At 34.3% G+C, this 20,561-nt stretch overlaps 2 protein-coding genes across 4 annotated transcripts; one reads left to right on the top strand and one right to left on the bottom strand.

The window, feature by feature from the left end:
• Window positions 1–913: 913 nt before the first annotated feature.
• Window positions 914–5,748, bottom strand: LOC122578977 (P-loop guanosine triphosphatase YjiA-like). Of its 3 annotated transcripts, XR_006320570.1 has the most exons (12): window positions 5,395–5,748; window positions 5,212–5,277; window positions 4,920–5,100; window positions 4,616–4,812; window positions 4,467–4,517; window positions 3,829–3,920; window positions 3,514–3,590; window positions 3,116–3,207; window positions 2,849–2,953; window positions 2,607–2,760; window positions 1,895–2,054; window positions 914–1,319 (listed from the first exon to the last, which is right to left on the bottom strand). XR_006320570.1 is itself a non-coding variant. In XM_043751051.1 (11 exons), exons 1-10 carry the CDS (start codon window positions 5,656–5,658, stop codon window positions 2,623–2,625), a joined length of 1,263 nt encoding a protein of 420 aa, XP_043606986.1. In that variant the 5' UTR covers window positions 5,659–5,748; the 3' UTR covers window positions 914–1,319; window positions 2,607–2,622. The 3 variants fall into 3 exon arrangements, 2 of the variants coding, with proteins under 2 accessions (XP_043606986.1, XP_043606985.1); XM_043751051.1 differs by lacking the exon at window positions 1,895–2,054; XM_043751050.1 differs by lacking the exons at window positions 914–1,319; window positions 1,895–2,054 and having other exon boundaries at window positions 2,385–2,760.
• Window positions 5,749–12,086: 6,338 nt separating this feature from the next.
• Window positions 12,087–14,820, top strand: LOC122579697 (pentatricopeptide repeat-containing protein At4g21300). Its single transcript, XM_043751918.1, has one exon. It carries the CDS (start codon window positions 12,141–12,143, stop codon window positions 14,610–14,612), a length of 2,472 nt encoding a protein of 823 aa, XP_043607853.1. The 5' UTR covers window positions 12,087–12,140; the 3' UTR covers window positions 14,613–14,820.
• Window positions 14,821–20,561: the final 5,741 nt, after the last annotated feature.

The following is a 20,561-nucleotide window of genomic DNA, read 5'->3' as shown; positions in this document are numbered from 1 at the left end:
TTCACGACCTGTTTAAGAGCCGTTTGAGAAATTGCAAATCACGTAAAATCAGTTATAAAAACTAAACCAACCATTTTAGACAATATGTGATCAGTAGATTGGTTTAACTAGAACTGGATTTTTAGTTAGACTTAATTTATTTTGAAGTTTTGTGGCGTTTAAAACTTATATTATAATTATTTGGTATTAATTTTGAGTGGATTTTAATCGTTTTTTTGGTTGGATTTGTTACTATATTCCTTTTATCAAAATATAAGTTGACTTGTAAACTAGGTTCAACCGGTTAATCATTTTTTATTACCCGACTGGTTCGAATTAAAAACCAGTTTTCCAAACATTGTGTGAGACTATAATTACAGGGTTATGGGAATATGGGATGATGTTTGTAAAATTGTGTAACGTCAATTTAATTTCCATAATTTTAGAAATCGGTGCTTAGTTCTTAAAGGAGATATGACTATACAAGATTACAAGTTAATCTGTTTCACACTTTGTTGAATGAAAACGACACATTGTAGAGCTTAATAAGATATACTCCGTAACATTTTTAATAAGACAACGTTTTCTCACTTTATGTGATGACAATAAACCGAAATAATTATCATGATTCTTAGTTTGAACCAAAATAGTCAAAAAAAATAAACAGTAACAAATTTGTCATGCATCCATTATTAAGGAAACTGATATCGACTAGCCATTGACTTTGTTGCATAGTTAGGTTATACTTTCTTTTTAACAAAGTTATAAATTTATACTCACTTGGTTGTTTCTGAATATATATAATGTAAAAACAAAAAAACTTGTTTCTTAATATTAGGTAACTAATTGACCACCATATATATATTTTTTTAACGCCAATTGACCACCATATAATGCATTGCACCATACCTGGGATCTAATCATTAAAAATCTGTGAGTTAAATAAATTATCAGATATAAGTAGTTACTATGTTGCTACATAATACGTAGTACGAGTAATAATTATACGTAGATGTTGTCTAAAGGCAACATAGTCTAAACTCTACATTGTGATATTCGATCCGCACATATCAAAAAAGAAAAGATTTTGTCTAGTAAGGCCGGCAACAATACAAAATGACGGAGCAAGGACGCTTCTCCAACTGATGTAGCAAAGTTTGGTAGCGATTTTGGTTTGCTTGATGTTAAGAATAGAATTCTGGTTTCCATTTAATGCCAGCTAACTTTCTTCCTATAAGAGTTTGTAGGGAGCGCAAATAGCTAACCCACTATTGTCGTCAAATCTTGGTCTGGGAACACCATCTTCCTAGGTCAGGCAAATGCCACGGTGGCTGTGTATCCTGTAGTTTGTACAAGATTGAATATTAGTTTCAATAAATAACGACCTGATAATAATACAGTGGAGGTGAACTAAGTTAGAGGCGACCCGTGTTCAATGACTAGGAAAGTGGATTTCAAGTTCGTAGAGTCCAAAAGGAATTAGCTAGCCTACCAGTGACCTTACTTTCGTAATAGTATCATAAGGCATTGATTCTTAAACAGAGATCTTCCCTGGGGAAAGTATGGATTGAACTAAAAATCCATGACTAAAGATAAGGAACAGCCAAAGCGAAGATTTAAATCCAATTGCGAGCAACAATACATAACACAATATTTGTATCCGGCCTGTTCAGTTTCAGCAGTTGAACCATTCAATATTTGTATTAAAAAAATTGATGAATAAAATAAAAAATACAAGAAAAGTGAAAGTTATGACGTTTTTATTTTTAATAGTTTCATAGATATAATGATGATTCTAGTAATAAGAGACAAATACAATAATTGAAGACCCGATGTACTTTTCTAAAATGTAGAAATTAGCAAAGAAAACTAGAAATGGTCCAAAAAAAGGAATAAAGATGAAGGGACACGTTACATTGAAGCCGGGAAAGACGGGAGCAGCAGAATATTCCACTATATCTGACCCCACTCTTCACGACAAAGATATAAACTAAAAAAATGGGAGGACTACATATCGCCATCATTTACGTTTCATTTCCCCCCTCTCATTCTTTTTCAATTCCTTTTCTTATTACCTGTAAACATATTCTTTCACTAAGACAATAAAAACAGAAACAAGAGTATTTGACTCACATATATACGAGCATACAACCTTATATACAACAACAACAGGACCCAATCTTTGAGCAGGGTACGAGGGAGATGATCTGTAGACAGTCTTATCTCTACCTTTAGGTAGAGAGACCACTTTCATAAGGACCTCCGGCCACTAACTAACCATGATATGTCTACTTCAAAAAAAATCGAAGATGAAATCTCTTGTGAGGAAACCACTTTGGTGACAGTTTTGATACAAAACAATGAACATTATTAATAACTACAAAAGATAAAACTTTGCAGAATGATTCATAGCAATACAGCATAGACTTGATTGTTGGTAGGCTTAGCAACAAAATGGAGTGCATAACCGTTATCTTTCAATATGTACAAATAAAGTAGGTCAAAAAATTATGGATACTTCATAATAGCTACTGTGAAAGGTGATATTAACAGGTTTGATTTAACCTCGGCCATGATCAGTTTGATTACATACGGAATCATCAGATAGAACATTAATACGTTCATACCAGTTTCTAAGGTGGATCACACCAAACAACCTTTGAAGCCTTTTCTTAAAGCAGATTCATCCAAGTTCTTTCCAATGAATACAAGTTTGTTTATTCTCTTCTCGTCTTGCCCCCATGGTTTGCCTGGGCAGCCGTCTAAAGTGGAATGTACCCCCTAATTGGTCACAAAGAAAGTGGGTCAAGATACTACCAAGAAACAGGAAAACAAAGAAATATTACTAATTTATGAAATGTAGATGGACCTGAAAAACATAGCGTGCCTCAGAATCACTCACTGACAGGACCCCTTTCATCCTGTATAGATCGTCCCCTTTTTCCTCAACCAGCCTTTCAAGCCAATCATCAAGCTGGATAATGTGCAATGGATATTAAAAAAAGTCAGATTGATGTGAATGTCTAATCTTTTTGGAAACAGCCAAGGGTGAACGGCAAACCCATAAAATTCGAAATGTGGGGGCAACAAACAAACCAAATATAATTGAACGATTGGGCATTAATCACTTTATTACCTCGTCAAGGTCCAGCATTCCTTCAGAAACAATGCTGACACTAGATACAGCAGAATCATGCTTGTGATCGTGTTGATGCCCTTTGTGGCATTCTATTAAGAAACCAGATGATATTTCAAATGATTAAATCTCGAGGTTTTGATATCTAGTATAAGTGAAATGGAGATTGCATTGGCAGAGATTGATCATGAAAAGATGTGCTAAAGCAACGGGTGAATATATAAAATACACAAGAAAAGAAACACAGGACAAAGCAACTATAGCTGTAAGCAAGTGATAATATTGTGATTGTAAAATCTGATGCCTTTCTGTTTTTTGTCCTACGATAAATACTAAAAGCACCTCAATGAAGCACAAGGAACCAAAAAGAGGACGGGGAAAGCAAAAGCGACATATACCATGTCCATGTCCATGTCCATGTTCATGCTCGTGGTTTTCACAATGGGAAGCTTCTGCTGGAACATCAGAGTCAATTCTGCATAACCAAAGGCTATATAAGAAACAACATAATCCGATCAATACTCCAATTATTGTCTACAGCTGCTTCAGTTTCTTAGCCATGTCAAGATTCAGTGCCATGTAAGAGTTAAATGGTCTGTAGTTTGTACTTATGTCTCCACTTCTCTACATGTATATGACGTGATTGTGAATGCAAACAACTTTGTGTGCGACAGAAATATGAAAAAACCAGTGAAAAACCATATAATCATTACCTGTCAAGATCGTAACCACCCACTCCCAGCACAAAATCCATATCAACAAGACCAAATTTAGCTTGCTTAATCAGTGCCATTCCATTTATGTGCTGGAAAATGCACCAAATCCAAGTCAAAAGTTAGTTAATACCCTCTAAAAAGAATATTCAAATTTCAATTCATTCAAAGAATTTGTTAATTAAACAATACAGCTATATGGGTAAGCAAATTTGATATCAAAGATCAACCCAAATATGCATAACTGAGAAGGGCATAGTACAAATACTATAGCCGCTAATTGGTTTCATTTTTCAAAGTATTTAAATGAATTCAAACATGTAAGGGATCCAATACCATCTATATAATAAGATCATTCGGCCAGAAGTAACCTAATCATGAAGGTAGGCTTATTTCAGTTCTGTATGTGGCAGAGCTTGAGGACAGAAAATAGTTCTCTAAGAGATCTGCTCTGCCTTAAATGTTCTGCAACACAACTTACGGAATATACATACTATCTCTTGCTGAAAACCGTATAAAAAAAATTCCTACTAAGGATGGCAAATTGGCAGTAGAAAGTTGTCATGTTACTGTCAATACAACACTTCCGGCTTCCATATACAACAATACAAAAGAACTCATAAGTAGGAAAACTCTACCTGTATTTTCTTTTTCAAAGCCTCTAAGTCAGCACTGCTTACCAAATCGATCTGTTATATTGTTAAGAAGATATAAGAGCAGCAGCAGGACAGTTGTTAATATATGTAAGAATATCAAAGTAAACCAAAAATGAAAAAAATAAACCTACTTTGTTCATAATAATACGATCTGCATATGCAACTTGTTCCACCGCTTCATTCACCACAAATCTTGGTTTCACCTCATTCAAATGTTGCATAGCATGCTTAGAGTCCACAAGAGTAACAACACCGTCAAGTTTCACATAACGAGAAATTTGCTCATCAGTGCAAAATGTTTCAATGACTGGACCAGGTTTTGCAAGGCCTACGAAACGTATGAACCAAAACATAAGTATATGCCTCCTAAAACTACTATACCTGAACAGAAAAATTTATAAACTCCGTATATATTTAGCAGTGTAACTAACATACCAGTGGTTTCAATAACAATATGATCGAATTTGTCACGCTTCTTTTTAACCAAATCCAAAAGCATAGTAACTAACTCACCGCGTACAGTACAACATAAACAACCATTATTAACCATAACAATATCCTCGTTAGCAGACGAATGACTTGCTACCAAGCAACCATCAATATCCACCTCCCCAAACTGCATTACCACATATATATACAAAATCAAAACCATACTAGACCATTTCACAATCACAAATTATACATACTCGTATTATATAGTCTATCTAAAATATAATAATAATAGTACCTCGTTTTCGATAACCGCAATTCGCTTTCCATGCTGAGCCGTGAGTATATGATTCAGTAAAGTTGTCTGCATTCAAAAACTAGTATATTTTTAGGTATTTTTTTATAGCTTTTTTTGTCCGTATATGCAATAATAACTTTATATGGACTGCTAAAGCCTTTTTTTTTTTAACCATATTTTTACCTTTCCGGAACCGAGAAAGCCGGTGATGATGGTGGCGGGAACGCGATTATCCGAATTTAATGCGGCGGCGATGGAATAATCGTAGTTAGAAGAAGAAGAAGAAGAGCACATGTTTCGGGGATTTGGATGAGAGTGGATGATGCTTCTGATGAGAAATTGGGAAAGGGGGGTGTAAGAAGGATGGGTGGACTGAATTTGAGTATGAGATTGACGGAGGTTTCCGATCGCCGACGGAGAAAGGAGACGCCGTAACATGGTGGCCATTTCTCGCCGGTGAATTTCAAGTATGGTGTTTCGGATGTGTTAAACCCTAGTAGAGGGTTTTGCCGACTACTTTAATTCCAGCGTTCGCTTGAAAAGTATTCACTTATTTAAAAGTAAACTAGGTAGTTCTTATGAAGTAGATAAGCATGTTCTCAAAAAGTGCTTAATGAGTAAAAAAAACTTTTATTTACCGTCCACATTTCATATCTGAACGGTAAATTTGAGTTCAGCGACATGTCTCTTTATATACCCAACTTTAATTTCAGAGGAAACTCATACTGGAAAACCCCTTTCTCCATTCCTGGAAGCATTTTTCTCACACCAAAATTTGAACACGACCCAAAATCTCACAGTATACACCATATATCAATTTATCTATTGATGATTGATATTATCTGAGTTTAATGCCCAAATACTTTGAAAAGAATAGTTTACTTATAAATAAAAATTATGATTGTCTGCGTCTTAACTTTCCTATACCCTACTCGTGACAAGATTGGGTGATGTTCGCGTTCAACTCCAACGAACTAAAATTGCAATAAATTCAACTTCGTATGGAACATTCAGGCTTTTATATTATTAGGGAGGTGATTTTTATACTTATGATTTTACTTCCTTTACTACAAATAAATTTTTATGACATTTTTGCCCTTAGTTATAGCTTTTCATGACAAATAATAATATTTACATATGATGTACATATATTTATATTCATACATATATTTTTGTTAAATGGCTGCCTAAAATCTTTCTTTCATATATTTTTTTTTCATTAAAAAAAAATTGTTAAATTTCTGCCAATTCATTTTAATCTATCAATAATATAAGATTAAGGTATGATCATTGCCTTTTAAATTATATTCTTGAATCAGTTATTTGGATTTAGATGATACAATTATTTTGTTTTATGAAAAAAGATCTCCCTTTTTCTTACCGGAAGTATGAACAAATAACCATTGCATTTAAATATTTTAAATTCAATGTGGAAGGAAGTGTAAGTGGTTGTATTGATGTATTACATTCATAGTTTTGTTTATTTTAGGCCTAAAAATGGAATGAGGCTTTTGATGTGTATAACAAGAGAAAGGACTAACAATACTTAATTACTCATATTATGAACTAACGACAGACATTTATTCTCATTAAAAAGTCATATTGTATTGTTAAGGGTAAAAATGTCATAAAATATTATATGTAGTAGAGAAAGTAAAATGTTAAGTATAAAAACCACCTCCCATATTACTATGGTTAAAATCGCAATAACATAGTAAACGACAAAAAGTCTTAAATATTTTTTTTTTAAATACCATAAAACATAAATTATAATGTATACAAATAGATATAGGAACGAACTTATAAGGTCTCTTCTAAACAATAATATCTTATTTTTCTCATCAGTTTTGTCAACTCAGTGTTAAGTTATCACTTTTAAACAAGTGAGTAACCCGACATACATCTACCAATAGTATCTTCCTTTCCCTCATCACTTTTACTTATTATTGATTTCTACACACATGCGTACTCATTTATTATAATATTTTGGTGTTATCCTTTTCTCTTTCGTTGGCTGCTTAACCAGAGAATTGAAAACCGATGAGCAAACTGATTAACCCGTGCCAATGGTGTGACCCAACCTACGAAACTAACGAACTGATGAGCCGTGGCAAGGGTATAAGCATTTATCGATAAAGACATCGAGTTTTATTTCTTTAACAAGTCTATTTTGTGTCAACCTTTTTAACATCTATCACTAACGAGTACTAAATTATGTATTAGAGACAATCAATGTCACATAATCCTAAGCTCAAACGAGAAAGACAACAACCTAAACGAATTCCTTATTTTCCTATGTGTCGGCCTGTTTTGATACGTTTCATTGCCACTGATGCTCCATGACCGTCCTTAAGACGATCTTGCTAAACTAGCAAACACCTTATTTCGTATATTAAAGAAAAAACAAAAGATTCAATCGAATATACAAAAACATATACGTGTTTCATGTGTTGTTCATCGGAACGTATTTAATATCTATTCTATGAGAAATTAATGGATCAATAAAAAACATAGAGTGACAACCTGTGCCTAAGTGTTTGTTGTTCTAGTAAAAACTTAGCAAAGTGATGCGAAAAAACGTCTTTTATTAATTGCTACTTTTACAATGAGTAACTTACAGTTGGCTCCATCTACTTTATTGGGGAGTATTGAGTATTTTATTATAAAAAAAAAATTATAATCTTTTTATTACATTACAAATTATGTTACATTTGTCCACACTTTTAGTTAGTGTAAACAAATTAAAAATTTTGTCACACTTTTATTTATGTAAAATTATAAAGAAGTAAAAGTGTGAAGATTTTTATCCACACTAAAAAGTGTGTAGTGTGTAGAACTAAAAGTTCACACTTTTAAGTGTGGACTTTTATAATTATTTTGTAACACCCCATTTATTCACGCTAACGTAGGCAAGTGGAGTGTTACAAAATAATTATGAAAGTTCACACCAAAAAGTGAACTTTTAGTACTACACACTTTTTAGTGTGGAGAAATTTGTACACACTTTTAGTTCTATATATTTTTATACACATAAAAGTGTGACAAAATTTTTAATTTGTTCACGCTAACTAAAAGTGTGAACAAATGAAATATTTTTTGTAGTGTTACGAAATCATTGGTATTTTTCAAAAATAATTTTGTATTAGTGAACCATCTCCAAGCAAACAATCATATGCACATAGCCACATACTACCCAAAATCCATTGCTCATCGAACTCCAAAAGTCTCGAGTGACTTCATGAGTTAATAAAAACTTGTCAACATAGAGTAATGTATTAGTATTTTTTTTTTCCTATAGTTTTTACAAAATGTTATCAAGTAAGGTTCAAACTTCAATCGAGACTTTCAAAACACCACACTACCATTAATATGATACCATTGTTATACAATTCATCTAAGAAGAATACTTCTATAATAATCATCTTATATTTAAATCCTCTGTCGGGTACTATAATTGTCTATTTTTAGGAAAACTGATAAAAGTAGAGGATATAACATTGCAACACGTTAAATAACACCTATCAAATTAACAAAACATAATGAAACATGTGAAGAAAGAAACAAGAAAAGAATGATACCATTATATACTACCCATGTAATCGAACATTACAATGCCTAGCTAATCACAACTCTTGATAGTTTCACTCTCCACGGCTAGCTGTTAATCTCATTAACCATTTTTTAAACCCCACATATATACCCCTTAATTAACTTCTCAAAGGAAAAAAAAAATATGTCGACGGAAGAAGATAATACCGAGACTAGCGTTGTTGTAAGTGCCACACCAAGGAGGCCGAGGTCCATAGAGGACGAGGAAATTAGTGGGCACTCGGTGGACGTGAAAGTCATGGATCAATCCGTGGAGGTGAAGAGTGAAACCGAGAGCGAGGATTATGAGGAGGAGTACGGAGATAAGCCCTCCAAGGGTGAGGTCATGGGTTGGTGTTTCTATGAGTTGTCTTCATATTTTACGCACACGGTCCTTCTAACAATCGTGTTTCCCCTCATCATAAGTCAGACTTTTAGTAAGGAACCACCTGAGCCGGCCCGAGGGTGGTACAAGAATGGTAACGGGTTTGAGTGCACTAAAAAAGAAACCTTGTTGTAAGTTTTCGATCGATCTCTTCACTTTAATTTTTTTAAAGCGTTTTATTCTAAAACAAACATGTACAGTGAATTAACTGATCCTAGCTAGCTAAATTATCATTTTATCATTCATATGTATGACTAATAACAAATGTTATCTTGATGATATTTTGGTTGGTTATTGTAACTGCCATTACATCCTTAACTTTTTATAATTTGTCAGTCTGCCTTTGGGCTTTGGTTTTCTCTGTTTCTTGTTTAACATGTTTTCAATTCATCATATGTATTGTCATTTTATTTTTCTAAGTTGTCGTTTCCTTTCACAAGGAAAATGATTATTATTTATCACGTTGTTCTTTTTAAAGATTATAGTTTTTTTTTCCTGAAACTTTGTAATTATAAATTAGTGATAACACATCAAAAATCATAAATTACATTAGATATATATTGTTAAATCTAAATTGGCTTCACATGTATTTTGTTTCGTCACCCTAAAAGATATACGTATTTAATTAATTTTTTCCTTCCATAAAGGGTTTTGGGCTTAACATCATGTGGGCCTTGTGAAGTATACCGTGGCCCGTACCCCATTAACCAAAAATTGATGTACAGTATCTGGATTCCTTGCCTTTCTATATTTATATATTTTGATTACAGACGAATTCTAGCTACTATTTGACTTGCTAAACCGTACTATATCTTGTCTATATATCTAACCAACAATTTCATGCATGTTTAGTACTACTACTTAATCGTCATATATATGTCATTGTTATTAGTTAGATACTACAAGACGCAGTTAACGTTGTTCCAATGTTACAACTCGATCAAATATAAAAAAAACTACTGTATTATTGTTTGACTTGTTTAACCAATTGAATTCATAGATGTCAAGTTGTCAACTTTAAATCAAAAAAATCATAAATGGTCTAAATTTTATAACATCAAATATCTTTTGCTACTGTTATATAATTTTGTTGTCTAAACAATATATTTTCAATTAATACTTTACATAATATATTATCTTATATCTAATCCAAATACGTATTGATACTTTTTTAAAGTATGTTTAAAGATAGAGTTCATGCTTAATTTGCTAAGAAAAAAAACTTGTTCTGCTTTATTAGGTTTGAAGGATTGACATATGCAAGGATAAAAGTTGGCAGCATGAAATTTTCAGCCCTAGAATGGACTTCAATCTCATGGTTTTCCGGCCTAATCCTCGCCGCACCACTACTCGCCTCCGTCTCCATCCACCTTGACTACCGCCTCAACTCCCAACTCATGGCCGCAGTCTCCACAGCCATCGGAGCCATCTTTTGTCTCCCCGCCGGGGCCATCAAAACTGTCTGGATCATGCCACCCTACGTGGCAGCCATAGTCGCCTCCAATACAGTCGGGTCAGCCTTCCACAACCGCCACCTTGGACTTATGGTCCGCGGGTTTGTAGGGGCAACAATCCGCAAACTCCGGTTTCCAGACAGACAAGCTGTTTCTAGCTGGCTCTCACTCTATGCCACGGCTGGCGGATGCCTAGGATCCGCAGCCATTGCATCGTTCACTTACTACATGCTTCGTAATGCCGAAGGGTTTATCAGTTTATGGGTTGTTTCTATCTTTAGTGGCCTTTTATGGTTTACTGGAATCGCGTACATCTTAACTGCCACACGATCAACAGATAACGAATCGTTAAACAATACAACAGTATCCGCGAGCCATTTCATTTCCATTTTCAAATTCCCACATGCCACGGGAAGTCTAGTGGGCGTTTTCCTTTCATCATTCGCGACAATGAGCATATTCTCGGGGGGTATAATGTACATAGTTGGACAACTATGTACTCTCCCAAAAGATTTACTGTTCATTTGGCTAACATATTTCTTTTTCCCATTATTAGTTCTCCCAATATTGCAACCCATCCAAAAACTAATCCGGTCAGACGCGGTAAAAATGCAAATTTTTGGGTTCTTACTGTCTACATTGACCTCAGGAATCGGATTTTACTACAGGAAAGAAAACTGGCACACGAATCATGTCTTGTTTTTGGCCGCGGTACAGAGTATAGCTTCTGGCGTTCTGCACGCATATAGCCGAATCTTGTTAATGGATTGTGCGCCTTCAGGCAAAGAAGGAGTGTTTGCTGCATGGTTTTCTTGGGTACGAATGCTTGGTGCATTTGTCGGGTTTGCTGTTGGAACGGGTGGCGTTGGGAATATAAGCCGGTCGTTTGGGGCTGCATTTGCAGCCGCTGTTGTTGGTATCGTGGCTTTGATCTTTAGTAATGTTAGTAGTTATGGTGGAGCTGTGGCAGCCGGCCATGTGCACAAGCGTCGTGATTATGGGACGCCAATTCGTGCATCGGACGCAATTAAAGAAAAAAGGAAAGGGAGTTTCGAAGAATCACAGCAAGCTGATCAAAGTGTTGAAGTTTGATTTTTTTACTGTTTTTGTTTTTGGATTTTTAATTTGGAAATATGTCTTACTGTTGGATACTACTACATAATTTGGAACAGTGTTTAATTTTCTATATATATATATATTTTTTTTTCCTTCTTGCATTTCACATTCTTTGTTAACAAATAAACATACATATATGGGTGCTTCATAATCTACCTTTTGTACTTTGTTGGCATTTCTTTTTGTACATTAATCTAGTCATCTTAATTATGAGGAAAATAATCTTTTCAATTGTGGCATAACTTGAAATGAGAAAGAGACAGAGATTGAGCTTTCTACACTAAAAAAAAAAAAACTTAAAGCACAACAATATAATATATATATATATTACGCAAACTGACAACAAATTATAGTTATGGGTTTTGTTTCACCTCTTCTAACTTGAAATGAAACTCTGGTGGTTCCATCGGAGATTTTCCCAAATAGCATCATCATCATACACTAAGGAGGATTTAACATCCAAACTTGCATCAGTCTTGCAGTCTTGTTCACAACATAATCCCGACCCATTACTTATTCAACACGGCCGACAAATTCATGCTCACATAGTCGTTAACGGAATCCACCATGCGGGTCTGGTCGGATCAAGATTACTTGGAATGTACATACTATGTGGGAATTTCATCGATGCCAAGATGGTGTTTCAACGACTTGATTTGTTTTTCGCATCGCCGTGGAATTGGATGATTAAGGGGTTTACTATGAATGGCTGTTTTGATTCTGCAGTTTTGGTTTATTTTAAGATGTTGGGATATGGGACTTGTCCTGATAAGTATACTTTTCCGTACGTGATTAAGGCTTGTGGTCGATTAGGAGCGATTGGATTGGCTAAATCTGTTCATCAGACGATTCGGATGATGGGTTTTGAGATGGATGTTTATGTTGGTAGTTCTTTGATTAAGTTGTATGCTGAAAATGGTTGTATTGATGATGCACGCTACCTGTTTGATAAAATGCCTCAACGAGACGACGTGTTATGGAATGTGTTACTTAATGGTTACTTGAAGCATGGTGAATCAAGGAATGTTCTTTTACTGTTTAACCAAATGAGAAGTTCTGAAATTCGACCTGGGTCAGTGACTTATGCGTGTGTTCTTTCCGCTTGTGCCTCTGAGGCAGATATTGGACTCGGTTCTCAGCTTCATGGACTTCTTGTTAGATGTGGACTGGTGACGGATCCTCAGGTCGTCAACACTTTAATTGGAGTGTATGCAAAGTGCCGGAATTTGTTTGATGCCCGAAAGTTATTTGATAAGGCACAAGAAGTTGGTTTGGTTACTTGGAATGTTATAATTGGTGGTCATGTGCAGAATGGGCTTATGAACGAAGCTTTCGACTTGCTTCATAAGATGATATATGTTGGCACCAAACCGAATAACATCACATTGGCAAGCTTCCTTCCGTCTATATCTGAGTTGGCATCGATAAATCTAGGTAAGGAGATCCATTGTTACATTTTAAGACACGGTGTGCATTTGGATGTTTTCTTGAAGAATGCACTTATTGATATGTACTTCAAGTGTAGGGAGGTGGAAATGGCACGCAATGTATTCAGATGTAGTACTGATGTAGACATCGTCATATGTACCGCTATGATATCTGGGTATGTGCTTAACGGGATGAACTCTGATGCATTGGAGAGTTTTAGATGGCTACTAAACGAGAAAATGAGACCGAATTCAGTTACACTTTCAAGTTCTTTACCTGCTTGTGCTGGCTTGGTTGCTCTGAAGTTGGGTAAAGAATTGCATGGTCAGATTCTAAAGAATGGGCTCGAAGGAAGGTGCCATGTGGGAACAGCAGTGGTAGACATGTATGCAAAATGTGGAAAACTCGATCTAGCTTACAAAGTGTTTACAGAATTGCCTGAAAAGGATGCGGTTTGCTGGAATTCTATGATTACTAGCTTTTGTCAGAATGGACAACCAGAGAACGCCATGGATATTTTTCAAGAAATGGGTCAAAAAGGAGCCATATATGATTCTGTAAGCATAGCGGCTGCTCTTTCCGCTTGTGCAAATATTCCGTTACTTGGGTATGGGAAAGCAATCCATGGGTTCATGACTAGAGGTGCATTGAAGGCCGATTTATATGCAGAGAGTGCACTAATAGACATGTATGCTAAATGTGGAAACTTAAAATCTGCCAGAAATGTTTTCGATATTATGCAAGAGAAAAGTGAAGTGACATGGACTAGTATCATTTCCGCTTATGGAAACCATGGTCACCTTCAAGAATGTCTATCACTTTTTCATCAGATGAAAAAATTCGGATTCCAACCTGACCATGTCACATTCCTTGCAATAATTTCTGCGTGTGATCATGCGGGCTTGGTTGATGATGGTTTTCGCTACTTCAATTCCATGATAAATGAGTATGGAATTGCAGCTCAAATGGAGCATTATGCATGTATAATTGATTTGTTCGGACGAGCTGGTCGATTAAATGAAGCCTTTCAAATCATCAAGTCTATGCCTTTTGATCCTGATGCTGGCGTTTGGGGCACATTGTTGGGGGCATCTAGGGTTCATGGGAATGTTGATCTAGCGGAAATGGCATCAACGCATCTATTTGACATGGACCCTAAAAATTCCGGATATTATGTGCTGCTAGCAAATGTACAGGCTGATGCCGGGAAATGGGAAGGAGTTAATAAAACAAGAAGCATGATGAAAGACAGAGGAGTTGAAAAAGTGCCTGGATATAGCTGGATTGAGGTGAGTAACGACACTCATGTTTTTGCTGCTTCTGACACAGGTAACCCTCGGTCTGATGAGATTTATAGGCTGTTAAAGAGCTTTCTGTTGGTGCTCAAGGATGAACGGCATGCGGCACTCACAAACAACATAACATGGTAGTGTTTCATCAACTGAATCTTATTATGACTCACTAGATGTTTTGTAAATTATTTTATTGGACTACATATCAAATAGAAGGTTAGCTACTTTTAGAACAGAAGGATATGTTTTAATTAGCTTTGTATATACGTTTGTCCTTCTTTTGTCTTGTCAAACCCAGATTGAAACAAAGGAGCAAGTATATACTACGAGTATCATTTATATAGTACTCTTACTGTTTTTCATACACGTTTTGAGGTGACTCATACACAACTAAAATGGATGATGCCAGTGTGCTTAGGTTTAATATGCAGTTAACAAAAGAAGTAATATTTGCTTTTGCCGGCTAAAGTCTCTAGATTATATCTAAAGAAAGGAGAACGAAAGCGTGAGATGGTGGCATGATCCACTCCATCGTTGGCGTGACCATCACACGGGATAGGGAGGCGGAGCTCAACGCGATGATGGTCACGCAAGGTGAGACGTGTTTCAGCATGGTGAGTGGGCGCCTATCCAGCCTTTTTTGACTTGAAGGTGTTGATTGTTGTGATGTGGTTGGTCATGCGTTGGTGGTTTTTCTCGGTTGCTTTGTCTGCTCTAATGAAGGTGTGGCAGGGCAGGGCAGAGTAGGGTAGACTATTATCCATTCTTGTGGGTGGATAAACTCGATCGAGCACTTGAGGACACCTTAGTTTTCTCTGCAAGTGTTGTTTCTTATAGATTCAGTGTAGTACTTAGTCGTGTCTTCGATGATTTAAATAGACTAAATAGTAGATGTAATTATATATCCAATCCTTAATTCCACATAAAGTTTGATTCCATAAATTGTAAAGCGTATGATTATTATGCATGAGAAGTATGAAGTCTAAAGTATATGTAATTTGGCAAAACATGCAAGAAACTGTTGATAATTTTACCATATGCTTTGATATAATCGGAAGGTATAGATTGTACACTCTTACATGTCAATGTGAATGTGGAGCTCATTGATGATCAACATTAATTAACGGGCTGTGACAACACTGGTAAGGGACGACTCCAAGCTAATCAACAAGTGTGTCGATCGGTGACCGTACTGATTTCATATTCTTCAGTCTTGTAAACGTTTGTAACTATTTTGCAATTTCCGGAAATCGTCTTGGACAGTTTTTACTATCATGTTTCACAGAATCTTTTGCTGTGAGCCTGTGACCTATCAAATTAATCTCTTTTTTTTTTTTTTCCAGCTTTTTATTTCACTCATCTATCATGATAATTCTTTCTAATGTTCTATCATGTTTTGATTTCAAGTGTTGAACTCTGGTTGAGAACTTTTTCTAGTAGGGGGTCATACATAAATATAGAAGAAGATGGCCTACGGTGCGTCTTATCCGAAGGGAACACGTTTTTTTGACACACACTCGATCTATTCTGTCATGTTATAGAAAGAGTAAAGTTTGTGTTTGAGTTTAAGTTCGTTTGGTGCAGACCTATGCACATAAATTTCAGTCAAACTAGGTTTTTTTTTAAAGAAGAAAAAGCAAAGTGGTAAGGCCCTTGCTTATAATGAGGGAGTCCTCCGAACTTTTTCACTGCCAAGTCAGCATTATATTACTCAGAACTTCCATTAGGATTATCTCTGTTTATAAGATAAGCTTCCTGGAACTTCTTCACCACATCATCAAGTCTTTTATATTTTTTAATTAACAAAACACCATTCAAATATATATATATATATAAAAACATTTTATTATTATACAAACACATTACATTACTTAAAAATAAAAAATAATACATAATTAAAAAAGACATTACTTGATAAAAAAAACACGAAATACATTGAAATGCTACGATTACTCTTCATCATCTTTTATTGACATAGTTCCTATGCCACGGTAAGCGCTTTTGTTGAGCGACCACTTGTCGTGTTGGGGGTATTTGACTTCCCACGTAATTTTGTCTTTCCCACAATTGTCGTGGTACGATTCGGCCCAAGTGCATTGGTCACCCAACGTGTGATCGGCCTTAAAAACATCATCGACCACCCTCTTTACCTTCTTGATCTCATCCTGTAGAAACGAAGAATATTGCTCTTCGTACTTCGAGACCTTGCGGTCTGGTGCTTGTATTGCCTCAACCTCTTGCTCGCATTGTCATCTTTTCTTGCGTAGGTAACCCATGACCCAGAGAGTTCAGTTTGATGGAGGGTGTCATCTTTGATATCAGCCATGATTCGTGTTTTCATCTCATCTTCGGTCAGATGAGGTCTGTGAACATTCTTTTTTGATGATGTGGACGCCATTTGGTTAGAAAAACTGAGTTTGTAGAAGAATGAAAATTGGAATGATGTTGAAACTGAATTATGTTTTGGGTTGGTATATATAGAGTCACAGCCAGGCTAGCCATTCAGGGACTGGAAGTGTATATGTTTTTGAATTTTTGGCCGTTTGAGGAACTGAAAGTGGAAACATTTTGGATTCCAACGTTGAAGGGACTAACTGTGTAAATATTTTGAATTTTGAACATTGGAGGAGCGTCTTTTAGTTGACCTATAAATATTGGCTCCTTAACAAATATTTCCGATCAAAACTCAAACTTTTATATATCTGAAATGACTTATTCATCAAATGTCCCTAACCGAAAACTACCAATGAATGTCGATCAAGTGTAGGACAGTATCATGGCTGGAATCCTCGACCACAAATTGTTTAAAGAGGAACTTCAGTTATGCGAAAACTAAGTGCAAAGAAGCAATGGTGTCGAGAAGAAATCAATTATATACAAACCAGGTATTGTACTTTACTTAATTGCAGGGGAAGATCGACAAGATCCAAGTTGCTCTGGAACAACTTGATTGTTCGGTTTACACCTTAAACCATTATGTTGCATGTTTCTCTTTAATAAGTTTGTAAAGTTTTAAAATTATGAATAAACTTCTGTTGTTTATAATTACCAAGTAAGCATCTTTTATTAAAATACTTAAAGACATTACAATACTAAAAGACAATACATAATTCAAAATGCTAAAACATACTTAATTAAAATACTAAAACACAATTCATAATTAAAAACAATTAAAAAAGAATCATAATAAGCTCCCTGAAGTAATGCTCGTATTTAAAGCCATGTCCTTCTCATGTATATATCACCACCTTAAAAAATAGGCCATGACACTTCTATGATGCATCATTCACTCACGATATGTATTGAGATATTATTTTACATCTGTCTTCACATCACAAAGTCTAATATTTTCTTTCCCATCTAAGTTAATGATGTTACTAATGCAATGTATTTCATGCTATGTTTTTCATAAATTTCTTCGGAAATGTATTTATTTTTTAGTTATAAATAAGTGTAAATAATAAAACATGCATTAAGATTGCTACCATTAAAAAGGATGATTTGGACATCTTTATACAAAATATATAGTAATCATACATTAGTTAAATTTCTATGTTAGATATTCTTAATAAATATTTTGTAATCATACATTAGTTATACATAACAAATACTTCCTTATAATTTTTAAACATTATTATTGAAAAAATTATATATATACATATTTGCTAATTTATAACAAGATATGAATTTAGATATATTATTATAATGGCAATATATAAGTTATTGTGTACCTTGCAGAACATAAATGAAAACATTTTGCGAAAAGCTATAAGAAAAGTGTCACACCCCACCTTAGGCGGAATCGTAGGATATGACGAAAAGAAATAACATAGCACATAGAATTTATAATAGAGTTATACTAAATGAAATCCAAATAAATGTGATTCCCACAAGCGGGATAAGTCTAGACAACACGCCTCAAATAGCAAAAGAAGTAGCAAATAGTATTGAATGTTCAAATGCAATCTAGGAGTCCATGAAAGATTTCTTTACTGGTCTTCCTAAAGTCCTTATACTCAGTCTCCTTAAGCATTGTTATTACCTGAAAATGAATGCTCGAAAATGTCAACATAATGTTGGTGAGTTGGTAGGTTTAAAGGAATATACATGAATTTGTTGTGCATGATATATGAGGTTTGGACAATAGTGTAAATATAAACATGTAGCAGCCTGTATGCAATCCAAATACTGATCAATGCCATCATAGTTATCCAACAACACAATCCCCATCACTCCTGCCAACAACTCAATCACACACTGTAATACCAACAACTACCAGCTGGAGTATATAGTTGGTCGATAGATTTCAAATAGTCTTCAATAGATATCAACAGACATCTATTGCATCATAGAATCAACACAAACAAGCTAGCATACACATTTCATAATTACACGTATTTGTCCAAGAAAACAAACAAGTTTTGGCACAACTAGTAAAAAAATGAAAAGTGTTTTGAGCATCATTTTTCCCTAAATAAATAAAATAAAAAGGGGCCACGAAACTCACCTCAATCAGCAAGCAGTTGTGTAAAGTCCAAAAGATCACTGGAATCTACACAACATATACATGTACAAGTTATAATTATTGGACATGGTCAATAACCGTCCATTGTAACCCGCATTTGATGAAATACACATATGGCTACACTCAAAGTATTCATAAAATGATTTGTCATATTTTATTAAGTTACAAGTCATATAACTTAATATAGAGTATTTGTCTTGATGATTTATAATTAAATTCTACAAACTCATATTCACTGTAATTTTCGGTAACTTTATCAATTTTTATTCTAGATCACCCGAACTAACCAAGTCCTTAAATTTTTACCACAGTAACTTTTATGTGTTAGATACTTAAATGAATTCTTACAGAATTTATTTTGTACTTGAACTATTTTTAAAAATTCGATAACTACAGACTAGTTAATAAATTTACTGTTTGCGCGCAGAAAAGTTTTATAAAAGTTAAGGGCCTTCGAAGCTTCAAAAAAAATCAAAATTTTTATTGTACACTCTTAACATCTTAAAAATGTTTCTGGAAAAAAATAATCTTCCAGTTCATAAAATCAACCAAGATATGACTATTTGAAGTCGACCTAAATCTGTTCTGAAAACTCAGCTTTGCGCAGTTTTGTTATAAAATTCGTTTGACAACCTTAAACTTCATATTTTGACACGAAACCACTTCCATCAGAAAGTAGACTTCCTGAAATTAATTTCAGACACCAAAAACGTGACTTAACCGTCTTCCATGACCAAGATACGACCTTTCAAAGTTAACAAACAGAATCTGTCCAGATTCTGAAATAACTCAAACTTACTGTTTTAAAGACTACTACAACTAATATACATATATAAACTTTCAAATCTTTCCAACACCTATTTACATCTGTTATTATGATTTCCATGCCTTCATAATTGGATTTCTTTAATTACATTAATTATTATGATACAATAAATACGTAGAGTTTTAACATTAATATGATTTATACTTCAAGCTTTTGATTTAACCCTAAAAAAACCCTTTAATTCATTATTATAAATTTGCCATAATATGTATTCATCAAATAGGCTACTTAATAACAAAAGATCAATAAAAAAATATAGTTATATATATGAAAAGATAAGATAAGTAATTTACCCCAAGATTGATGATCACTCCTTAGATACCAAAATCCAAGAGATCTTTAGGATTAATACTTTTGTTAAAATAGATTATGAAACTTTGATTTTTGGGGTGGCATGTAGATCGATGTCAGCATCAACAAGGGAAAATTTGTTTTAGTTTTTTTTTTTTAACTAAAAATGTATATATATATATATATATATTTATAGAGAGAAGTATTTGAGTTGGTTTAAAATTAAGATCAATAATTTATTAAAGACAAGAGTTCTAATTAAGTTATAATTCTTGTTGATGTAAATCACAATTGGGTGTTGACCGTACATTGTTATAATTTAAATGTTACTTTTTCTTTAATTATAAATAATGATATATTATAGTTAATTATTATTATTATTATTATATATATTTATAAATATTATTATTACTTGTATTAATTATAAAAATTACTTTGATAATTA

The sequence above is a fragment of the Erigeron canadensis genome, chromosome 8 (assembly GCF_010389155.1).
Source record: "Erigeron canadensis isolate Cc75 chromosome 8, C_canadensis_v1, whole genome shotgun sequence".
Lineage (NCBI taxonomy): Eukaryota > Viridiplantae > Streptophyta > Magnoliopsida > Asterales > Asteraceae > Erigeron > Erigeron canadensis.
This window is presented reverse-complemented; position numbering and strand designations above follow the sequence as displayed.

Coding starts and splice junctions, on each gene's coding strand:
- LOC122579697 (XM_043751918.1), top strand. CDS start 12,141: ATGAAACTCTGGTGGTTCCATCGGAGATTTTCCCAAATAGCATCATCA.
- LOC122578977 (XM_043751051.1), bottom strand. CDS start 5,658: ATGGCCACCATGTTACGGCGTCTCCTTTCTCCGTCGGCGATCGGAAAC. Junction 4,518..4,615: donor ATCGTATTATTATGAACAAA/GTAGGTTTATTT, acceptor ACAATATAACAG/ATCGATTTGGTAAGCAGTGC. Junction 3,591..3,828: donor GGTGGTTACGATCTTGACAG/GTAATGATTATA, acceptor TTGGTTATGCAG/AATTGACTCTGATGTTCCAG.